The 24,966-nt window shown below is 32.3% G+C and overlaps 1 protein-coding gene across 4 annotated transcripts in view; it reads left to right on the top strand.

The window, feature by feature from the left end:
- The window catches only part of LOC107457054 (uncharacterized), a 63,538-nt gene extending 52,570 nt beyond the window's left edge, over positions 1 to 10,968 (top strand). For all 4 annotated transcript variants that reach the window (XM_071182940.2, XM_016075096.4, XM_087166997.1 and 1 more), the window contains exons 11-12: positions 980 to 1,212; positions 7,716 to 10,968. In XM_071182940.2, the coding sequence (XP_071039041.2) occupies positions 980 to 1,212; positions 7,716 to 7,729 (247 nt within the window). In that variant the 3' untranslated portion in view covers positions 7,730 to 10,968. The remainder of the gene's footprint in view (positions 1 to 979; positions 1,213 to 7,715) is intronic.
- Positions 10,969 to 24,966: the final 13,998 nt, after the last annotated feature.

The raw sequence follows: 24,966 nt of genomic DNA, 5'->3' as shown, positions 1-24,966 counted from the left end.
AATAAGCCCCGTGGCAGAGTCACGGCGCCATTGTCACAGAACGTTTGTCGGTGTTCTTGCAGAAAGAATTTTTTTTTTGAAAAGTTTTAAAAAAAAATTCTTCTTTTCTACAGAAATTAATATTTAAATCATGCATTTAGATAGTAACTTTTTGACACGCTCAATTAACGCCGATATTATCGTAAATCGATGTAATGTTTCGATTGTATTTTCGGCAGTTATTGATATTGATTTTCTCATGGATCTTTAATGTCTCGATACATTATGGAAAATTTGAATTGTGCATTTGAGAATTTACTTTTTAAGGCAATAACTCTATTGAAATTTTGGAAGCTAGTGCTATTGATTTCTCTGTAGTTTTTAAATGCGATATTATTTATTAGAACATTCTAATGTAAACACATTTAAGGTGTCCGATTCGCGTGATTTCGTCGTCGATCTTTTTTTCGGTAATTACTGCTACAGATTTCATGATTTTTAATTATTTTTTTACTGTGATGATTATTTACGAAATGCGATAAAAAATTTATTTACGAAATGCGGTATTGAACAAAATTTGACATGATTTTAACTATTTAAAAAAAAAAAATAAATCCTAACAAGTTATGGATTTAGGTCGACAAAAAATCTTATTTTTTATCAATTTCACGGTGTTCCGAGTATCTGAATTTGCCACCAACTCCCACACACAGTCATATTTTATTAAAATGTAAAATTATTGTGCGTTTTGTATTTTTTTCAGCTATTTTATTGCTTCAATTCTTTCTTTTTTTTTAAATTTAAAATCTATAAATATGAGGATGTATAACAGTTTTGGTTATACCTATCATGTCAATGAATGTTATGTATAATGCTTTTTTAAATTTATTGTCTGGGAGAAAATAGTAACTTTGTTAAGTCGTGGATTTGAATATACTAAAATGTGCCCTTGTCCGCAGTCTCTTACTTTTAAAATTGATTCCTGTTTTATGTACTTCAGCCCAGAAGAAGAGAAATCAGATGCAGACAAATTACTAATAGACATACAAAGCAGCTGTGAGTTGCTGAGAAGCTCTTCAGAGTTCACAAAATTGGTAGACTTACAACAACCTCACCATTTGGACAATAATAGTGTAAATAATGACAATTTCCTGATCAATGTAGATGACTTCAATTCAAATATAGTTGAAGACACCTCCTCCTTACAAAGAAATTCATCATCTGCAATTCCAGGTACAGTTCTTTCTCATTTGAACAACACTTAATTTGTTGATGCGTTTGTGTGTAAGACTTTGGACAAACTGAGCTTGTCCATAGCTTCGACTACCTCGGCTGAGACAGTCAAAACAATTTAAGGTATTGGGAAAAATCCTGCTAATCAATGGAAATTTTCTGTGATCAAAATTTGTAAAAGACAACAAAACAGACATTATATAAAACCGACCCTGTACTGAAAAACCTATGCCATTACAAAATGGTCTTGTTCAAGAGAAAAGGGTGAATGGGTTTATGAGCCCCTCCACAGGAAAAACCTGGAAAATGCAGAGAATTTTGAATCTTTCTTTGCAAACTGGTAAAATACAGGGAATTTTGTTTCTTATTTTTGTGTTTTAAAAAATGGTGACCACTCAAAGTGTAATCTATGGGATATTTAACCATGATATTTCAGCTGTACTAAACTGTTTCATTTACTATATCATTATTTAAGCATGTTCATCTGTTTTTCCTTCAATTAAAACTAATAAATATTGTTAGTCCACTATAGCTCACACAAGAGCACAGTAATTGTTTCCTCTTAATATAGTGTGTATAATATGTAAAGGTAAAACACAGGGAATTTTTTTTTCTTCCTCATTTGAGAGGCAACCTGTGTAACCACAGAAGTTGCATAGAACATCAAATTGGATCCTCTTTAAAACCTTTTCATGTTAAAACAGATTGCAATGAGAACCAGAGATCCACTGCGTTTGTCGAAGAAGGGGGTAAAATAAGCCCAGAAAAGCTCATTTTTCCAAGGGGTTCTAAATATTTCCTATGGATTTACGCTGGTCTAGGTTTTAGTATAAGTGCATGACACTGGTACTTCATTTATACCCATTGTTTAAAATGTTTTTAATAAGTTAGCTAAGTATCCCATTTTCTGTTTAAAACTGATATGATTTTGTTTATGAGCTTTGAACAAAAACAAATTAGTCTCTTTGGGTATAAAATTTTTATTCACTGACGTGTGTTTCCTTTATTTACTAACATAATGGTGCCCATAAAAATAGGTTACAATAATTCTACTTCAGCTAAGTTAAAATTGATCAATTACTCACATTTGTTAAAACACTTTCGTTGATTAATGGACTTCATCAAATGAATAATTTAAATTCCAAAAAAATTTTCATGGAGTTCCGCTAATCTAAAATTTATATTTTGTTAATTACGCAAAATCTCTTTAAAAAGAAATTTATTTGACTCTTACCAGAACCCTCTTTTTTTTCTTCCTATAAAGTTCTCATTCATGTGTGATAACTTTTTCACATGAATTTGTTAGAGAAGAACACAACTTTGGATAAATTTCGTGATGCAAAAATATGTTCCATAATAATATCAGCTAGAATTAAGTAACTAATGAGTCAAACACAAAAGTATAAACTGAATAATCTAAAAAATAATTCTAAAATGGCAAAGATTTAAAAGATTGTTCACTCGGGGAAAAAATGGCTCTTTTTCTCGTTTTCTGAAATTTAAAAAGTAACAATTTTATTGCAAATTTTGATTTGTTACAGAAGAATTATTTAATCAATGCGATATATTCGCCCACAATTATATCGAATTAATTTTTAATATGACATGGAAATTGATAGATCCTTTCTGCGACTACAAAGAATAAACACGGGATACATGGTGTTCCTAAAAAATTAGAGTTATAGGCTAAATATAAATAAAAAAAGCAATAATCTAAAATATAAGAATTTAACTACATTAATTAAAACTGTTTTAATTTTGCCACATGGGAATTCTGATCCTGAGAGAGGTTTTGCGATAAATAAAGCAATGCTTAATGTGAGTCACCATGAGAATACTATTATGTCTCTTAGACTAATCAAAGATACCATTCGAAATTATGGAGGAGTGTTGAAGATCACCACAACACTATTGAGGGCGGTAAAAGAATCTCACAAATCATATCAAGAATATATTAGAAAAATGATCATGATTAATTTGTTTTTCTCTAACTTCTAATATAAATTGCTGATTTGAAATCTAATAATATCACACAATAGTTTTCTTAATAAAGTAAGGTAAAGGGTAATAATAAAGTTTTGATTAAGAAGGTAAGAATTAAATAAAAATCCAAGTTGGTGTTAATTTATTTTTTCTCTTGATTTATTCTCACTTTTGCCTGTTCCTGAATTATGCACTTAATTTCTGATAGGTAATATGTAAAGTTGAAATTTCATTTTTACACTTTAGAGATTTCATTCTTGACTTAATAAATTTCAGAGCTTTATTTTATAGCTTGCAATTATTTATGATATGTGTGGATGAATTGTAATAATCTTCTGTTATGTAATAAACTACCATGTGATCTGTTTTTATCCTAGCAAAATCATATATTACCCCTAAATTTTACCTAAAATCTTTTGAAAAAAGTTCCTAAAATTACCCTAAAATTTTAAAAAACTTTGCTGCTACCCCTGAACTCCTGCAAAAATAAATATTTACTCGACGACCGTGAAACACGAGATAAATTACAAATGATTAGTTGAAAAAGTTAACATACTAATAGCTACACACAATCAAGTCCAGGACAAAGACTCCGGAAGAATCTTACATAATATTAAAGAAAGGAAGAGAGAGCCTTCTGGTCGAGTCTCGGAGTTCTCGACATCGAGAATAGGCATCGTCAACAAGCTATTAAGCATCTTGCATAAATTATTGTTCAAATAGGTAAAGAGTTGACTAGTAACTCACAAGTGGAAAACTTGCTCTCACAAGCATGGTTTGTTATCAGTTCCAGTGAACACCCGACGTCGCCCCGTTACTTAACTGGACGAGTATAGATTCGGCTGATTTCGTGCGATTATCAATCATATTTTCAGCAGTCTGTCCCCTCAGACAAATCTACCAAACTTTGCCCTAAAGATTCTACATAGCTGCATTGTTTACAAGATAACAAAACATCTTGATCTTGCTTAAAACTTGATAAAATATATACAAGCACTACAGCTAGCATATTACACAACTCTGTATACAATCTTTTTGTCAGAAAAATGCAAATCTTTAAATCTATCCCAATATTTTCATACAATATTAGGAAATATGAATCCCACATTTGAGTAATTACATTTTGGTGTTTTTATCTGCTTTTTTTTCCACAGTTAGCACTGTTGATTTCGCATGTTTTTTTTTTTTTTTTTTTTTTTGAAAATCATGTGAAATTAATTGTGTACTTTTGAATTGTCTAGAAACTTAACTTAAAACTCTCGAAAATCAACTCAGTATGTTCAATATTGAATTGAATTTTTAAAAATCATAACTTTAAGCAAAACTAATTTCACGGGACTCAAATAGAGACAGGGACTACTTATGACTGCAGAATCCACGTCCTTGGAATTAACCGAAACAAAACTTGTCATATGATGTTGTTTTTACAAAGGAGTTCTATTTTAGTCTTATTTTTGACAAAATCGTGTTAACTTTTTGATATAATGCAGGCAAAGCAGGACATTTGGTTTGAGAATTGATGTATTTTTATTCAAAAATATCAATTTTGTCATTCTAAAGTGTTATAAGTAAGCTGGTCTATACATAGAAATAAGAACTGTTTCAAAATTTTTCACTTAATGGTTTGATCCCAGATAGGATATGGAAATATTTAGGATCTAGAATCTTAAGTTTTTACACTATTCTTAACCCCTTATTTATTTATTTTTAGATTTTTTTTTTGTTCTTGAAACTTCTGTAAAAAACTACAAAAATAAATAATTATTAATTTGTAATTATTTTCCTATTGTGCAATATTGAATTTATTCAAAGTAATTAACTGGGCACGAAAGTTGTATTTTAAAATGTCATTTTGTTATTAGCTAAGAAGTATGTTTGAAAGATGCATTTCACAAAATAAGATTAAAACACAATTTACAAAATAAAAAAATAGCAAATTTTTTTTCTATTTTAGTGTGTGTGTATATATTCCATTGGATTTTTAAAAAATAACGTAAATAAAGTACTACTTTTTCTTGAATTAAAATGAAGTAAGATTTTAAAATTTTTCCTTTTTAAAATTGCAAATTTTGTTTTAAAAGTTGCTGGTTTAGTGACAATAAATGAACTATAGAAATTGTTTTTTTTAAAATTTCAAGAAATTAATGTAACAAATTTGAAACATGATTTTTGAAATATTTTGGATAATTTTTCCCCCTCCTTGGATTTCCCTCCTACTGAGAAATTTTTTGTCATTGATTCAACAAAAAAAAGTAAATTGATAAATGCAACGAAAAAAATTGAAACTACATTCCTAATTTGCACTCTTTTTTTTTCAATATCCTTTGAAGTAAATTAATTTTTTTTTATTGTTTGTTTATTTTTACTAATAATATACATTAAAGTATGAATCGTTTTTAAAAATTTCAAGCTGGTTTTATTACACATAGAGGAAATGGACCACGACCATGAACTTAATACAACTCTCATCATCAGCATTCAAAAGTACAGGGATCTTAATACAGCTCACCCGGCTTCTCACAAAACAGAAATGAATCAACTAGTAGTATCCGTTCATTGAATTCTATCACAGCCATAATTCTGGTGGGGGAGTACTGTAGTGTATCTACCACTACAAAATCACAATTCCATTTCACTAGTATATAAGACATGTTAACTCGATTCTATGATGGGGCACCTTTTCATAGATGAAGGTTGGCATTGTTTATTATTTCCCTCCCTGCAGTATAAGATTTTAGATTAAAAGTTTTTCAAGAAATAACTTTTTATAATTTTTTCAAAAAATTTCTCTCTTTTTTTAATTTTATTACTTTCTTCAAAAATTATTTTATTTAATTACTCATAAAAGAGATGCAAACAATTTTAAGCCTCTTTCATTTAATTCTTTCTTTATTTTTTTTTCTAGGCCAACTACACAAAAATAAATGGAAACTCTTGAAATTTCGATTTTAATTAAGTAAAAAACAAAAGTGCATATGTTTTAGATGGAGAAGTTAAAGCAGACGAAACGAAATAGGTCATTTAATGAAAAAGAAATAGCCTATAGCCGATTACTCTTTAAGAATAAAATCCTTTTATTTCAAAGAATAAAAAAAGGCAGTAACATAAAGGGTATTTTAATTAACCCACTGACGGTTTTGTAAGCAAAAGGTAGTATTTTCACCTGCAGTTTTTTCTGCAATGCTAAACTGGTTTCTCCGTGTTATTTGATAGGAAAATAGTGTATTGGTCTCCCAATTTCACCCATATGCTAAACCGCCAGTGGGTTAAGCCTAATGAATGATTCTTTTGGAGAAGCTTAATCAAAAGCAAAACACTCCTATAAAATTAAAATATTACTAAGTACTGTAAAATGGTCTTTGTAGCAAAATAATAAAGTTTCAAACAGTTCACGATGTTTTTTTTTTTTTTTATCATCACGTTTGATGGCTTTGCATCATTCTTGTCATTTTTCTAGTTTTAGTACGTTAAAAATATTGCTTTAAATATTAAACTATTGCTATTGCAACGTGGTATAGAACAATACTTTTTGTAAGTGTTTATAGTTGTTTTTTTTTCCTTCAGAATTTCTAGGTACGACAAGGGCTTTCACTCTATTGGAAGGTGATGGGAGTCGTATGCAATCTTAATGTGCATTTTTTTACATTGAATATTTCATAAATTACATGATATTTCTCTCTTTTGAGTAAATAGTTTGCCCTTTTTGAGACATTTTGCTGGGGAAACAGCAGTTTTTAAATCTAAAATATGTTTAATTAGTTAGAGCAGTGTTTCCCAAAGTGTGGTATGCGTACCCCCAGGGGTATGGGAACAGTTAAGTGGGGGTACGCGTTCTTATGCGAAATATCTTACAACAAACCAAAATTTCAAAAATTTTTATTTAAAAACAAAGTAATTTACGATGACATATTTTACTATTGGCTATTTTTTGCAGAGTTAACAGTTAATAATTAGTGGTGTTAACAGCCAGTTGTGATTTTTAACTTTTGTGCAATTTTTTGTTGTAAGAAATAAATTCATTTTTTAATTAGTGGTACACAGCGTTACGAAAAATTTAGAAAGGGTACACAAAACTCATAAGTTTGAGAAACACTGAGCTAGAGTAACGAAAGGTATAATAGCAAGTGACAAAGCAAAGTGAGTGACCGAAGAAGAATTCTCTTGTTTGTGTTTCGTGCACATTAAGGATTGTTTCAATTTCAAGTACGGAGACGTTTCTCCTCTTTCCTCCGCTCTGAAATTAACTCTTCGTCCGAGGAGTTGGAGCCAGTGCCAACCTATAACAAACTAGTATAATATATACAAACTATAAAAGACATATAGTTTGGCAATTTATATATTTAAAAGTGAATATAGTTTATATATAGTTTAGCTATAAGAGACATATATATATATAGACTATATACAAACTATAAAAGACATATAACCTAATGAAAAAACTATAAAAGACATTTGAGTAACAGATGTTTGACTGTGTGTATAAATATAAGTTTTAATTCATGCCCCTCTTTTTTTTCCAGATCTCCTTTCTTAGCTGTTGTGTAAATTTGAAGATGAGGTTCTCTTGTGATTTATTCTATAGATCTAATTTTACTTATTATTAATTTGTGATGAACCAGTGAGTATGTTGAAAAGCATTCCTTTTGTGTGTGTAAAGTGACTGTTGTGTCAAGGGGATTATTATTATTTTTTTTTTTTTACTTAACCAATAAGCTATTCAACTCATAATCAACCAATTATAGCATTGTTAGTGACTTACATCCTTTTGTATTTTATCCCAGAGTTTTTAAACCTAATTTTGTTTAAAACTTCTATGACACTTACATTGCCTTCAACTTATGAAGGTGATTAAAGAAAGAAGACTTTTATTTATAGTGTAACGTAATTTATTTTAAAATCAAGGACAGTTCATGTTCATGAAAACTGATTTTAAGAAGAAGAAAAAGAAACAAAATTCAAAGTGGACGGAGCCATTTTTCCCGGTCCATCGTCACTAGTTAAAAACACTCGGGGAGAACTGATTTTCCATATTATTGATTGAGCAAATCTCAGTATTTCTCAAAATTGCAATCTATTGCTGTTTTTGTGAAAAATGAGCGTAAGCTGCTTCCCCCCCCCCCCTTGATCTTAATTTTTTTACATAAGTTTTTACTGATATGTAAGTAAGAGAAAATATAAAATTTTGAAAAGGCAGCATTTAAATTTTGGGTATAATAAAAAGATTTATTTAAAATTTAAGTACACTTTGAATATTTTTTCAAAAAATGTTAGACTTTTTTAGTAATTTTTTTTTTTAACATATTGTTAAATACAAAAATTTATTTGAGATTATTAAGACCTTTAAACTGCTGTTTAAGTGTTTTCCCCATATCATATTCCTAACCAACTTTTTTCAAAACAATATTGTAGCTCATATAGTTTTTGTTTCCTCTGTTATTCCATCAAAACCGTCAATATCATAGATTTAGTTCATAAATGCCTGAATTTATTTGAAAGCACAATTAGGATTTCATTGTTCTTTTTTTACATTAAATCATAGAGTAGTGGGCTTAAAACTGAATTAATTTTAATGATCGTAAATATTAAAACGAGTAATATAAGTGCAGCTCAGAGTGACCTAACTTATTTGAAAGTGCAACTTTCAATTTGAAACCGATGGCGAAAAACAAACACAATTTCCTACTTTTAAAGCATTTATTTTAATAAAGCTCTTCTTTCTAATGAAAGAAAAGTTTTTCCGCTTTTGAAAACCTGCTACCCACTTAAAAAGTCACCTTTTTTTTCCTTCTTGAAATTAACATTCACTTTTATTAATGAAGTGAAAAGGTATTTTTTTTTCTTGCAAAAACTTTCTCTGATTTAGCTGTTTAAAGACCTAAAAAAGTAATTCAGTAAAAGTAAGACCTGTTTAAAGTAATTAGGTCTGTAGGCAAAAGCAATCTACACCACATTTGTTTTAAGGGGACCTTTAAAATCTTGAAAAAGGACCTTTTCTTATTATTTTATGATAGATAATTAATTATTCATTGACTTAGATATTCAAAGTACTTTTCATGCTTAAAAAATATAAGAAATTTATAAATTAATTCAATTACTTAATGAAATGTCATTAACGCTAGAAAGATTGAAACTTAGTATATACCTATATTGCCCAAAAGCAGTCAAAATGACTGCTCTGTGAAAGAATGACTAATGTGTAAAAAAATTTGCTTCAAATTAATTTTTAATATTTTTTTAATATTATTTACAGTTATATAACAAGTTATTAGTAAATATTAACAACAAAAAATGATATGTTGTACGAAAAGTCACAAAATTCTCAGAAATTGTGTCATTATATGCATCATTGTTTTTCTAATTGAAATTAAAAAGCAGTCAGAATGACTTTGTTGGGCAATCTAGTGTTAAACAAGTCTCGTCCCTATCATGAAACTATGTTTTTCTAAATTTTTTGGACACAACAAATATTACTTGAAATGAATTCAACAAATGAAATTTAAACTGCAATTTTTTTAAGCATTTTTTTTTAATAAAAATTTAAAATTTTATTATTTTTATGTTTGTAAACATATATTTTTGGCATTATTTCCTTGTCTGTGAAAAAAAAAAAGGCAAATCATGATGTTGTTCGCTTTAATTATGATTATTGTAGTTATCTAATTTTGGGATTAAATTCAAATAAAGGAAACGAAATTTACATTTTAATTCATTTATAAAATTTTGAAACTCTTTAAAGAAATTGTTTCCTAATTTGAAAATGTCAGATTGTAATATTTTTTTTTCTCTGCATTTTAAAGAAATTTTGGAATGGAGGAGAAATAATTCGGTGAACACGAGTCTTGTCCGTTCCTTGTCAGAAAGAAAGAGCAAATCTATAATATTTGAATGGCCCCTTACCTAATAGTTGAGGAAAGCTATTTTCCCCATTATGTTTGTAGAAGGCTGCTAACGTATCCAATGTTGTCGGAGTGTCATTTACGATTTTCACGAGGGGGTGGGGACGGCTAAACGTTTATTCGATATATTAAATCTTGTGCCATTTCTAAAAGTTCTCTCTTTTTTTTCTTAAACTTTTTCAAATGGGCTACTATAGGATTGATTATTTCTTTTATATTCAGAATGTGTTACAAATAATAATGGTCAATGTTTATTGAAGTGCTCATATTTTATGCTGGCTTTTTTTAAAATTAATAAATAATAACAAACTTTATTTTCGGGCCATGATTATTGTCTAGTAGTTAATCTTAACTAATAATGACTTATTGGTTATCTCTTATTGTGATCTTATTGTCCATTTATTTATTAAATTCATTGATATTAGGTTGACTCTAAAGTAATCTTCTTACAGCAGAACGTAATTGTGATGCACAGAAGTTGAGCCTTTTAACTGCTTTCTTTTTCATGTAAATATTTTGCCTCAATTTTTGTTGTTCAAAGCCAGGGAACCGTACCTGTTGCAACTTTGCATATTTCTTTGTGTGAGAAACACACTTTCAAAATTTATGTTTAATATACAAGTATTTTCAGGGTATCCGCGCACCTGTCATGAAAGTATTGAACAAAATTTGTCATGAAATGTCATGATTATTACTATTTTTTTTAAAAAAATCATGGAAAATCATAGATTTAGGTCTCCAAAAAATCTAATTTTTAAAATGGAATCCTTCCCCCCAATTTCATCCTGTTCCAAATATCTGAATTCCTAACAAAATCACTGCTCAGTCATATTTTATTAGAATATAAGATGATTTTATCATGTTCTTTAAAAATTATGATGTTGTTTCAAAAAAAGGAAAGAAAAAATATCATTTCTAGAGCGAATTATCTTTTAAACTTCTGCGATTTAAGAATTTTTATTATTTATTTTTTTTAATTTTATCAATTTAAAATTCTAGTTGAAGCAAACCAGTCATTTGCAAAATTTTTTTTATCCGAAATGAGAACAGAAAAATCAGGAGTATTTCTTTCCTTTCTGATGAACAGGAAAGGTATCTTTAGAATATAATTCTGCAGAAGAAAAAGGGGGGGAAATTATTTGCTTTTGTATTTTTTTCAGCTATTTTATTGCTTCAACTCTCTCTATACTCTGTTTTTTTAAATTAAAATCTATAAATATGAGGATGCAGAGTATAACAGTTTTGATAATACCTATCATTTCAATTAACGGTATTATAATACTTTTTAAATTTATTATTCTGTTTTTGTCAGAGAAAATAGTAACTTCGTTAAGTCATGAAAAGTTCTGGGAATGAGTCAGGGAAAGTGATGAATTTGAAAATCTAAAACGTAGCAGATACCCTGTACTTTTAATAGTAACTAATATGCATGTTATTCACTAAATTTAAAGTAACAGAAACGTTGTAATGACAAAGAAAAGCCTATTTGGATATGCTTAAATTGTATGTATTTTTTTTTAAAAAAAATGAATATGTAATATTTTTTTATTCTAATATCATGGGCGATAGTCTCAAATTTTGTAGGAGGAAAACGCAATCATTATTTCTTTTTTCGCATTTCATGAATCACCATCACATAAAAAAATAATAATAATTAAAACTCAGTAAAAAGAAAAGAAAACCAAAAAAAAAATTTTTTTCTCAAAAGAAAATAATAAAAAAATCAGGAGCATTTCTTCCCCTCTGATGCGTGAAAATGATATCTCTTGAGTATAATTGTGGAAGGAAAAAAAATCTTTCAAACATTTCTATGGAAAAGAAATTTTTGCTTCAATGTCCTTTATGTTTCACTCTTCTCAAATAAGAATCAAAAAATGAAGAACATTTCTTTCCCCTCCGATGCTCGAAAAAGGCATCTTTTACATGTAATTTTAGAGAAGAAAAAAAATTCGAAATGTTTGCGGAAAAGAAAACCAATATTTTTTACTTTCTGAAGAGAAATTCTTTCTACATGAACTCTGTAACAATGTCGCTGAGATATTCTGCCAAGGGGATATCTACTATATTTTGAAAAACATTGTTAGCTTGTTTAGCGTTTTTTTTTTTTTTTTTTTTTTACGGTTATTAATTTTTAAATCTATTAATTTTTTTCAATACTTCAGTTTCTCTAGCTTATGCTATATTTTTAAGAATTACATAATTATTTAGCGTTTTTGTATACTTACGAAAAATACCATTAGTATTTTATACTAGATTCCTTGTTAAGAAACTCTTTAATGTAAGGAAAGCAACAGGTATTTTAAACATACATGCAGATTTTGATTATATTTTTTTCCCTTAAATTGTGATTTTTTTTTCATTAAGATTTTTTATCTTTGAAAACGAAAATGTACAGTAAAAAATGTCTTAATGCATTTATTGAAATAAAAAATTTAACGTAACTGATAGTTTAAATTTTGAAAAATGATTTTTTGTTGTAATTAAATTATGCTGTGGTGAAGGATAGTTGTGTGAGCTTATTTGGATAGTGAGAAGTTTACTTTTAATTCAACCTAATATTTATGTACACTTATATGTATATTATTATATGCTATAGTGGCCAAAAATAAAACGTAATTCTTCTGTTAAAACATACTTTTCTTAACTATGCAAGATTTCAAAAAAGTGTATATTGTTTTCAAAAGCACATTTAACATAGCTGCTGACTTTCAGAAAAAAAATGTTGGGAGATTCCCAAACGTTGGGGTCTCCCAAGTAATAATCAGATTCTAAAATCAGGGTGCGTAGCGTTTGTAAAAAGTACTTAAAGGTGCTTTTTTGGGGATTTCGTTTTTAAAAGCTTTTAAAGGTGCTTTTTTCAGCTGGCGTTTTTAAAAAGTGCTTTTTTTTTCGAAATTTTTTTCTTCTCCCTTCAGTGATATCTGGTGGATCCCATGCATTTCACGAAAAATGGGGAGTTTGCTACGTAATCATTCATGCGGACTTCATGTCATACCCACGTTATGACTTGTGCATGCGCGCACACTTTAAACCGAAACCCGAGTGCTCCAATTTGGATAAAGAATATCAGATCCTTATGAAATGTTCTTATATTAATTTATTTTAATTTTGTTCTTGTTTATTTTATTTTACTTCTAACACTTTTTTTTTGACGTAGGGGGTAAGGGTACTTTTGTTCTGAGTTCAGGGTCAAGTTGAATTCACTCGGTAATGTGGGAAAGTACTGATTGTTTCGATTTACGCCCGTTTTTTTTTTTTTTTTTTTTTTGTTTTTTTTTTAACGCTAAAACTGTTTATAAAAAGTTTTTGTTTTTCAATAATATCATTGATTGAATATGAATTTTTTGAGAGCTTAAAAATTTTGTAAAGTGCTTGAAAAGTTTTTAAAAAGTGCTTATTTTTGATTCAAAGATTTGGCTACGCACCCTGAAAATATTTGAATTTTTTTTTTTTTTTAATGTTTGCATGATTGATTTTCATGTTTAAGGTAGCAGAAACGTTATAAAGAAAAAAAGAAAAAATATCTGGATGTGGGGTGGGTGGGACTAAAACGTGGTAAAATCTCGATCGATCGTTTTTCGAGGGACTGTTCGTTACAAACTATAGATGCGGGTTAACCGTTTCCTTGGTTATCCCGAGATAACTTGGGTATGTATAGATTGTAAATATTTATTATTCCAAGTAAACTCGTGCATGGTTGAATGCGTCAATACGTTTTGTTTTATCACGTTTTTATTCGGTCAGAAACAACGCAAAATAATAATGATAATCTGCTGTGATTGGAAGTTTGCCAATATTTATTTGGGGAGTTTTTCTATTTGTGGGACTGCAGACATGTTTTGTTCAGTTGTATATACAATGGTTGATGAATTAACATAGAAAAAAGAATTTTAAAAAATGGTGTTTCCGAGCGAAAGTAATGCAGATGATTTTTCAGAATATGAAAATGATAAATGACGGACTGTTTAGTAAGTATTTCAATAGAAGTGATAATGCATGTCCCCTCGTAATGATGTACTTAAGTCAAAATCATTTTTTGAAACTGGATATTTGTCTCAATGAACTTATTGAATAAATTTTTAATGCTATAGATTTAAAATGCTTTATTGGAATGGTTTAAATTTTGGCTCAAACTTGGATGGAAAAAGTTCATTTCGCCTATATACAGGGATGAGTTTTCTCCACTTTCCATGGAATTTTTGCTTTTTTTATTCCTGAAAAAAATCATTCATTTTTTCTTATCAAATTAATCCTACCTGTAAGAACGCGATTTATGTTCGAGCCATTTAAAATCTCACATCGTGATTTAAAAATTCCACATGTGTGTGATTTTATTAAAACGATGATATTCTGGATAAACTTTATCAAACTCATGCCTGTATATGTAAATGCGATGTTTTTTTGAATTGTATTTAAAATATTGGCAGCTATGTGTTTGAAATAAAATCTTTATTTTGCATTATGAGTATTTAACACAAGAAGCAATTACTTTTTATTTTTGGCCAGTAGTGTGTTTATAGTAATGTTGAAATATTGGAAATATTAATTTTTTGATGGATAATGTTATTAATAAAACTAGTTTTTAATCCAAGTTTGTCTTTATTTATTTATTGTCTATATTTTATAATCTTAGTTTTCAGAAAAATGTTTAGAATGTGTTCGACTCAAAAACAACTAAAATAATTTCGCACATGAACTGAATACAAAAAATATAAATGACCATTTTGTGGTTTGCATGAAAATTATGGCAAATGAAATCAGTTGCTTCTTAAAGGCTGTTTTCTTCTACTCCTCGGCTCTACAGTCCTTTGAAGGACTTTCATGGTACGTGGCGTTTTTAAAAAGGTGCTTATTTTCGATTATCCTTTTTTAAAAGTCCTTAAAGGTTAAAGTGACCACATTTTCTTTGAGACAAAGCGGGATGAAATGAGAATTACAATTATATATATTTTATTGTACCCATTCATATACTTGTACAAAAATGTATTAATTATTGGTAACTATAAAAATATTTGTAAAAAATAATAATTTGAACACCATGATTTTTAATCAAGTGAAATTTTTTATTTAAAAAAATTATGATTTTCTTTCACGATCACATTTTTGATCCGAGTGAATACTTTGCAATAGATACGGATCATTTATTGAAATGTGAAATATTTCACAAGAATTGGTCAAATTATATTTTACACTTAATATAGATTTTAAAGTTTCAATGTTCAGCTGCTTTTTTTTAGTTGTGCATATTTTATTGATACTAGAAAAAACGCATTCTGTTGCTACATTTGTTCCTGGAAAGGAGAGCGCGAATTCTACAATTTTCAAAATATTTTGATAAGGAATATTATTCTGTTTAAAATGAAGGAATAACTCCGTCCATTTTTTGTCTGTTTCCACATTTACAGACAACCAACATTTAAAACATATCTTTTTACCAATGACACCTCATCAAAAAGATCATTTTCTCAAATATTTTTCGGAAAGTGGTTACTAATACATTCAACAGATTTTTACACATATTCCCATAAAATATGATTTTAATGGTTCGTATATTTTTAAAATATTTTCTACAGCTGGTAAAAGAGCTAGTCATCGTGTTTTGCTGTAACTAAGAATTCTTTTATATTCGATTTCTGAGCTTTCACAAAAATCCTTCAAACTTTCAACACGCACAGTATGTACATAAAAATACTAATAAATTTTTGCAATAATATTTTCAACATCAACTAGAAGTAAGTGAGAAGCTGTTTGAATAGTATTATGTTGAATGTGCGCTGCACAACCTACTCCAAAAAGTTTTTGGGTCAAATGTTCGTTAAGTTTCGTAAAAACGTTCTAGCTTTTCCTCCAAAATTTGCGTTAGTGTTATCCGCACAAATTATTCTTTTTTAAAATAGTACTTATTGAATTAAAAATTATTTGTGAAGTTTCACCCGGCAATGAAACAAAATCTAATATTCTAATTTTAATTCCTGTTTCTGGATCAAAAAAAAATCTAACAATTGTGGGAAATAATTTTAAATCTTTGTGGTTGGACGCATTTTTCTAATTCTTTTTGCAGTTGTGAAAACGAATATGGTGAAAAAAAACATTTCAAATAATTGCTTCGGTTTTTGTCCTTGCACATGCAAATTTTTTGTCATATATTGTTTTGATCATTTGCGACGTACAATCCATTGATCTGAAACTGATTGTGGTTTATGGTGTGGAAACTGAGCTGAGTTCGGTGAGATTCTTGCACTCTCGTGTGCAACTGTGCTGCATTTTGTTCTCAATTTTAGGCTTCATTTTCCACCCTCTGATATCTGACCTCTTCATCTTTTTATAATGGCTAATATAATCAAGAAAAATAGTTCTTTGTCAGAAACTGGTTATTTTATCATGACCATGTAAAGTCTTTGAAAATTATTTTGTAATGTATATAGTGCTTAAAAGGTGCTTATTTTTTGTTGAAAGATGCACCCTGACTTTGATTTACTTTACCACACAACTCAACTTTTTTCTGGTCCTTTATCCTCTAATTTTTTTTTTCTCTCCAGATTTCTTACTAATCTTTTACAAGGGCGGGGGTATACTTTTTTTCACTCAAGTTTTCTTTTATAGATTTTCTTTGTTGTCTTTTCCTCACTCATTCACTCCAAATCACTGTGGGCCAGAAGACTATGATCTTTGGCCAAAAGTCAAAATTAATTTTTCAACTAAAATAATGTGTAGGCAGTTTTAATATATCCCAAATTAAGTATTCATAATCATTCCAAACATTATAATTTACTTTTTGGACCGACGAGAGTACAATTTAATGAAAAATTGTTTTAAATGTAACTGAAATTTTTATTTCAGAAATATATATATATAGGAATTTCACCTTACTATTACATTTTTATGAGAGTAATTAGTCTAAAATTATACTTCAATTTGTTGGATTAGTTAATACTCTTGACAAACTTATAGTTTATATCTTATCATTTGACATTTCACAATGTTTGAATGACTTTCAAAAATTAGTTCTAAAAAGTTCCACGAGGTAATTAGCTAAACTTTTTTTTTTGTTGTCTTCTTTGATGTTTCTTCTTCGAAAAACGGTCCATCCTGAATAATTTTTTTTCTAATGATCGTTTTAGGACTCATATCTTTTTTTTTGGAGTCAAATATGTACAGTGCACCCAAAAAAAAAGGATCACCCTGAATAGCTCATTACGTTCTAGTACTCATTGTTAATGGTTCGAGGGAGTATCCTCATACAGGCTAGTTAATTAGTGCAGATGATTATTTTAAGTTACAAAATCAGACACTGGACCCATGTCTTCGTGGGTTCGATCCCAGTCCGGCCAAAGACCATTTAGTAAATGCTGACTGATGCACGTTGAATCTATCGAGTCGCAAAATCCTCCATAACCTCTGGGGGTATTGGAGTTTCCTTGTCTTCTAAATTATAAGGCTACGACGTTGACGTAAGTAGTCGTTTAAACAAAATTGGATCGACTGTTCAACGACGGATATAAAAATTATTTTGATACAAAAGTATTCTAACATATCTGACCGAATTTGAAAATAAATTCCAACTTTTAAAACGCACTTAGAAATATATTCTTACATATTATACCACATTGTGGGCCCCCTAATTTGTGTATATTCATTTCCTTTGGTAGAGTTGTATAGTATGTTATAATAGAATACCTGACCGAGTTTGAATAGTATAGGTTAATATAAAGGGGAGATTTGAGGCCATGTATTTATACAGTATATGATCAACAATTTCTACGCTTTAAAACGCTTGATTGATTGATTTGTTCAGTTACGTCGCACTAGAGCTGCACAATGGGCTATTGACGACGGTCTGGGAAACATCCCTGAGGATGATCCGAAGACATGCCATCACAATTTTGATCCTCCGCAGAGGGGATGGCACCCCCGCTTCGGTAGCCCGACGGCCTGCACGCGAAGTCGAGCACTTTACGGTAGAACAGTTTAACGAGGACCCATACCGCCCACCCTCGGTCCCTACGCAGACTGATCCAAGTGGTCACCCACCCGCACACTGACCGCAGACAGTGATGTTTGACTTCGGTGATCTGCTGGGAACCGTGCCTTAACGATCAGTCCACTGCGGGACTAAAACGCAATCAGAAATATATGCATACATATTATGCATGATTGTGGACCCCATAATTTGCGTATACAAATTATTTCCGTTGATATAGTATATGTTATAATAGAATACCTGACCGAGTTTGAATAGTATAGGTCAGTGATTCCCAAATTGTGGTACGCGTATCCCCAGGGGTACGGGAACAGTTTAGCAGTGGTACGCGTTCTTACGCGAAATATCTTGCAACAAACGAAAATTTCAAAAAATTTTTATCTAAAAAGAAAGCTAGGCAAGGAAAATTTACGATGACGTATTTTTCTATTGTCTATTTTTTGCAGACTTAATAATGAGTGGTGTCAACAGCCAGTTATGATTTTGAACTTTTGTGCAATTTTTTTTATAGCAAAAATACATTCATTTTTTTATGAGTGGTGAACAGCGCTACGAAAAATTTAGAAAGGATACACAAAAGTCATAAGTTTGGGAAACACTGGTATAGGTTCATAAAAGGGGAGAAGGCCGGATTAAGCATGTGGGTAGGGCAACCGAGGTAAAGAGGGGCACCAATGAAAAAAAATGTTTTTTTTTCTAGAATTATTTTTTTTTTTTCATTTTAATTCGATCATAAGTTCTGACACGCGTTCATGGTTTAAACTGAATTGTTATTGTGTTATATTTATTCTTAAATTTATTAGTTTATTTTATAACAGTCATTGCACAGCCGACCCAATTTCGAGTTTACGACTACTAATATTCAACTCCGTAGCCTAGTAATTTTGAACCCAATCCAGAAGACAAAGGAACTGCTAGATTAGCACCCAGAGGTATTTATTTTTCATGAGAACTTGGAGGTCTTTGTGACCCCGACAGTTTTAACATGCACCAGTCACTATTTTATACACGGGTATTCTTCTGCCATCTCGATTCAAATTCCCATTCTCACGAACAAGATTTCATTGCCCTATCAACCTGGCTATCCCGGCCAAATTTATTAGTCAATTTTATAACAGTCATTGCACAGCCGATCCAATTTCGAATTTACGACTACTAATATTCAACTCCGTAGCCTAGTAATTTTGAACCCAATCCAGAAGACAAGGGAACTGCTAGATTAGCACCCAGAGGTATTTATTTTTTTATGAGAACTTGGAGGACTTTGTGACCCCGACAGATTTAACATGCACCAGTCACTATTTTATACACGGGTATTCTTCTGCCGGCTGGATTCAAACTCCCATTCTCATGAACAAGAGTTCATTGCCCTATCAACCAGGCTGTCCCGGCCAAATTTATTAGTTTATTTTATAAGAGTCATTGCACAGCGGACCCAATTTCGAGTTTACGGCTCCTAATATTCAACTCCGCAGCCTTGTAATTCTGAACCCAATCCAGAAGACAAGGGAACTGCTAGATTAGTACCCAGAGGTATTTATTTGTTATGAGAACTTGGAGGCCTTTGTGACCCCGACAGATAAAACATGCACCAGTCACTATTTTATACATGGGTATTCTTCTGCTGGCTGGATTCACACTCCCATTCTTTGCCCTATCAACCAGGCTGTCCCGGTCAAATTTATTACTTTATTTCATAAGAGTCATTGCACAGCTGACCCAATTTCGAGTTTACGACTCCTAATATTCAACTCCGTAGCCTTGTAATTCTGAACACTATCCAGAAGACAGGGGAACTGCTAGATTAGTACCCAGATGTATTTTTTTTTTAAATGAGAACTTGGAGGACTTTGTGACCCTGACAGTTTTAACATACACCATTCACTATTTTATACACGGGTATTCTTCTGCCGGCTGGATTCAAACTCCCATTCTCATGAACAAGAGTTCATTGCCCTATCAACCAGGCTGTCCCGGCCAAATTTATTAGTTTATTTTATAAGAGTCATTGCACAGCGGACCCAATTTCGAGTTTACGGCTCCTAATATTCAACTCCGCAGCCTTGTAATTCTGAACCCAATCCAGAAGACAAGGGAACTGCTAGATTAGTACCCAGAGGTATTTATTTGTTATGAGAACTTGGAGGCCTTTGTGACCCCGACAGATAAAACATGCACCAGTCACTATTTTATACATGGGTATTCTTCTGCTGGCTGGATTCACACTCCCATTCTTTGCCCTATCAACCAGGCTGTCCCGGTCAAATTTATTACTTTATTTCATAAGAGTCATTGCACAGCTGACCCAATTTCGAGTTTACGACTCCTAATATTCAACTCCGTAGCCTTGTAATTCTGAACACTATCCAGAAGACAGGGGAACTGCTAGATTAGTACCCAGATGTATTTTTTTTTTAAATGAGAACTTGGAGGACTTTGTGACCCTGACAGTTTTAACATACACCATTCACTATTTTATACACGGGTATTCTTCTGCCGGCTGGATTCAAACTCCCATTCTCATGAACAAGAGTTCATTGCCCTATCAACCAGGCTGTCCCGGCCAAATTTATTAGTTTATTTTATAAGAGTCATTGCACAGCGGACCCAATTTCGAGTTTACGGCTCCTAATATTCAACTCCGCAGCCTTGTAATTCTGAACCCAATCCAGAAGACAAGGGAACTGCTAGATTAGTACCCAGAGGTATTTATTTGTTATGAGAACTTGGAGGCCTTTGTGACCCCGACAGATAAAACATGCACCAGTCACTATTTTATACATGGGTATTCTTCTGCTGGCTGGATTCACACTCCCATTCTTTGCCCTATCAACCAGGCTGTCCCGGTCAAATTTATTACTTTATTTCATAAGAGTCATTGCACAGCTGACCCAATTTCGAGTTTACGACTCCTAATATTCAACTCCGTAGCCTTGTAATTCTGAACACTATTCAGAAGACAGGGGAACTGCTAGATTAGTACCCAGATGTATTTTTTTTTTAATGAGAACTTGGAGGACTTTGTGACCCTGACAGTTTTAACATGCACCAGTCACTATTTTATACACGGGTATTCTTCTGCCGGCTGGCTTCAAACTCCCATTCTCATGAACAAGAGTTCATTGCCCTATCAACCAGGCTGTCCCGGCCAAATTTATTAGTTTATTTTATAAGAGTCATTGCACAGCGGACCCAATTTCGAGTTTACGGCTCCTAATATTCAACTCCGCAGCCTTGTAATTCTGAACCCAATCCAGAAGACAAGGGAACTGCTAGATTAGTACCCAGAGGTATTTATTTGTTATGAGAACTTGGAGGACTTTGTGACCCCGACAGATAAAACATGCACCAGTCACTATTTTATACATGGGTATTCTTCTGCTGGCTGGATTCACACTCCCATTCTTTGCCCTATCAACCAGGCTGTCCCGGTCAAATTTATTACTTTATTTCATAAGAGTCATTGCACAGCTGACCCAATTTCGAGTTTACGACTCCTAATATTCAACTCCGTAGCCTTGTAATTCTGAACACTATCCAGAAGACAGGGGAACTGCTAGATTAGTACCCAGATGTATTTTTTTTTAAATGAGAACTTGGAGGACTTTGTGACCCTGACAGTTTTAACATGCACCAGTCACTATTTTATACACGGGTATTCTTCTGCCGGCTGGATTCAAACTCCCATTCTCATGAACAAGAGTTCATTGCCCTATCAACCAGGCTGTCCCGGCCAAATTTATTAGTTTATTTTATAAGAGTCATTGCACAGCGGACCCAATTTCGAGTTTACGGCTCCTAATATTCAACTCCGTAGCCTTGTAATTCTGAACACTATCCAGAAGACAGGGGAACTGCTAGATTAGTACCCAGATGTATTTTTTTTTAAATGAGAACTTGGAGGACTTTGTGACCCTGACAGTTTTAACATGCACCAGTCACTATTTTATACACGGGTATTCTTCTGCCGGCTGGATTCAAACTCCCATTCTTTGCCCTATCAACCAGGCTGTCCCGGCCAAATTTATTAGTTTATTTTATAAGAGTCATTGCACAGCTGACCCAATTTCGAGTTTACGACTCCTAATATTCAACTCCGTAGCCTTGTAATTCTGAACACTATCCAGAAGACAGGGGAACTGCTAGATTAGTACCCAGATGTATTTTTTTTTTAAATGAGAACTTGGAGGACTTTGTGACCCTGACAGTTTTAACATGCACCAGTCACTATTTTATACACGGGTATTCTTCTGCCGGCTGGATTCAAACTCCCATTCTCATGAACAAGAGTTCATTGCCCTATCAACCAGGCTGTCCCGGCCAAATTTATTAGTTTATTTTATAAGAGTCATTGCACAGCGGACCCAATTTCGAGTTTACGGCTCCTAATATTCAACTCCGTAGCCTTGTAATTCTGAACACTATCCAGAAGACAGGGGAACTGCTAGATTAGTACCCAGATGTATTTTTTTTTTAAATGAGAACTTGGAGGACTTTGTGACCCTGACAGTTTTAACATGCACCAGTCACTATTTTATACACGGGTATTCTTCTGCCGGCTGGATTCAAACTCCCATTCTCATGAACAAGAGTTCATTGCCCTATCAACCAGGCTGTCCCGGCCAAATTTATTAGTTTATTTTATAAGAGTCATTGCACAGCGGACCCAATTTCGAGTTTACGGCTCCTAATATTCAACTCCGTAGCCTTGTAATTCTGAACACTATCCAGAAGACAGGGGAACTGCTAGATTAGTACCCAGATGTATTTTTTTTTAAATGAGAACTTGGAGGACTTTGTGACCCTGACAGTTTTAACATGCACCAGTCACTATTTTATACACGGGTATTCTTCTGCCGGCTGGATTCAAACACCCATTCTCATGAACAAGAGTTCATTGCCCTATCAACCAGGCTGTCCCGGCCAAATTTATTAGTTTATTTTATAAGAGTCATTGCACAGCGGACCCAATTTCGAGTTTACGGCTCCTAATATTCAACTCCGTAGCCTTGTAATTCTGAACACTATCCAGAAGACAGGGGAACTGCTAGATTAGTACCCAGATGTATTTTTTTTTTTAATGAGAACTTGGAGGACTTTGTGACCCTGACAGTTTTAACATGCACCAGTCACTATTTTATACACGGGTATTCTTCTGCCGGCTGGATTCAAACTCCCATTCTCATGAACAAGAGTTCATTGCCCTATCAACCAGGCTGTCCCGGCCAAATTTATTAGTTTATTTTATAAGAGTCATTGCACAGCGGACCCAATTTCGAGTTTACGGCTCCTAATATTCAACTCCGTAGCCTTGTAATTCTGAACACTATCCAGAAGACAGGGGAACTGCTAGATTAGTACCCAGATGTATTTTTTTTTTTTAATGAGAACTTGGAGGACTTTGTGACCCTGACAGTTTTAACATGCACCAGTCACTATTTTATACACGGGTATTCTTCTGCCGGCTGGATTCAAACTCCCATTCTCATGAACAAGAGTTCATTGCCCTATCAACCAGGCTGTCCCGGCCAAATTTATTAGTTTATTTTATAAGAGTCATTGCACAGCGGACCCAATTTCGAGTTTACGGCTCCTAATATTCAACTCCGTAGCCTTGTAATTTTGAACACTATCCAGAAGACAGGGGAACTGCTAGATTAGTACCCAGATGTATTTTTTTTTTAAATGACAACTTGGAGGACTTTGTGACCCTGACAGTTTTAACATGCACCAGTCACTATTTTATACACGGGTATTCTTCTGCCGGCTGGATTCAAACTCCCATTCTCATGAACAAGAGTTCATTGCCCTATCAACCAGGCTGTCCCGGCCAAATTTATTAGTTTATTTTATAAGAGTCATTGCACAGCGGACCCAATTTCGAGTTTACGGCTCCTAATATTCAACTCCGTAGCCTTGTAATTCTGAACACTATCCAGAAGACAGGGGAACTGCTAGATTAGTACCCAGATGTATTTTTTTTTTAAATTAGAACTTGGAGGACTTTGTGACCCTGACAGTTTTAACATGCACCAGTCACTATTTTATACACGGGTATTCTTCTACCGGCTGGATTCAAACTCCCATTCTCATGAACAAGAGTTCATTGCCCTATCAACCAGGCTGTCCCGGCCAAATTTATTAGTTTATTTTATAAGAGTCATTGCACAGCGGACCCAATTTCGAGTTTACGGCTCCTAATATTCAACTCCGTAGCCTTGTAATTCTGAACGCTATCCAGAAGACAGGGGAACTGCTAGATTAGTACCCAGATGTATTTTTTTTTATAATGAGAACTTGGAGGACTTTGTGACCCTGACAGTTTTAACATGCACCAGTCACTATTTTATACACGGGTATTCTTCTGCCGGCTGGATTCAAACTCCCATTCTCATGAACAAGAGTTCATTGCCCTATCAACCAGGCTGTCCCGGCCAAATTTATTAGTTTATTTTATAAGAGTCATTGCACAGCGGACCCAATTTCGAGTTTACGGCTCCTAATATTCAACTCCGCAGCCTTGTAATTCTGAACCCAATCCAGAAGACAAGGGAACTGCTAGATTAGTACCCAGAGGTATTTATTTGTTATGAGAACTTGGAGGACTTTGTGACCCCGACAGATAAAACATGCACCAGTCACTATTTTATACACGGGTATTCTTCTGCCGGCTGGATTCAAACTCCCCTTCTCACGAACACGAGTCCAACGCCCTATCTACCTGGCTATCCCGGCCAAATTTATTAGTCTTTTTTATAACAGTCATTGGACAGCCGACCCAATTTCGAGTTTACGACTACTAATATTCAACTCCGTAGCCTAGTAATTTTGAACCCAATCCAGAAGACAAGGGAACTGCTAGATTAGCACCCAGAGGTATTTATTTGTTATGAG

This window comes from Parasteatoda tepidariorum, chromosome 7 (assembly GCF_982258835.1).
Source record: "Parasteatoda tepidariorum strain Cologne lab strain chromosome 7, Ptep-v5.0, whole genome shotgun sequence".
NCBI lineage: Eukaryota > Metazoa > Arthropoda > Arachnida > Araneae > Theridiidae > Parasteatoda > Parasteatoda tepidariorum.
This window is presented reverse-complemented; position numbering and strand designations above follow the sequence as displayed.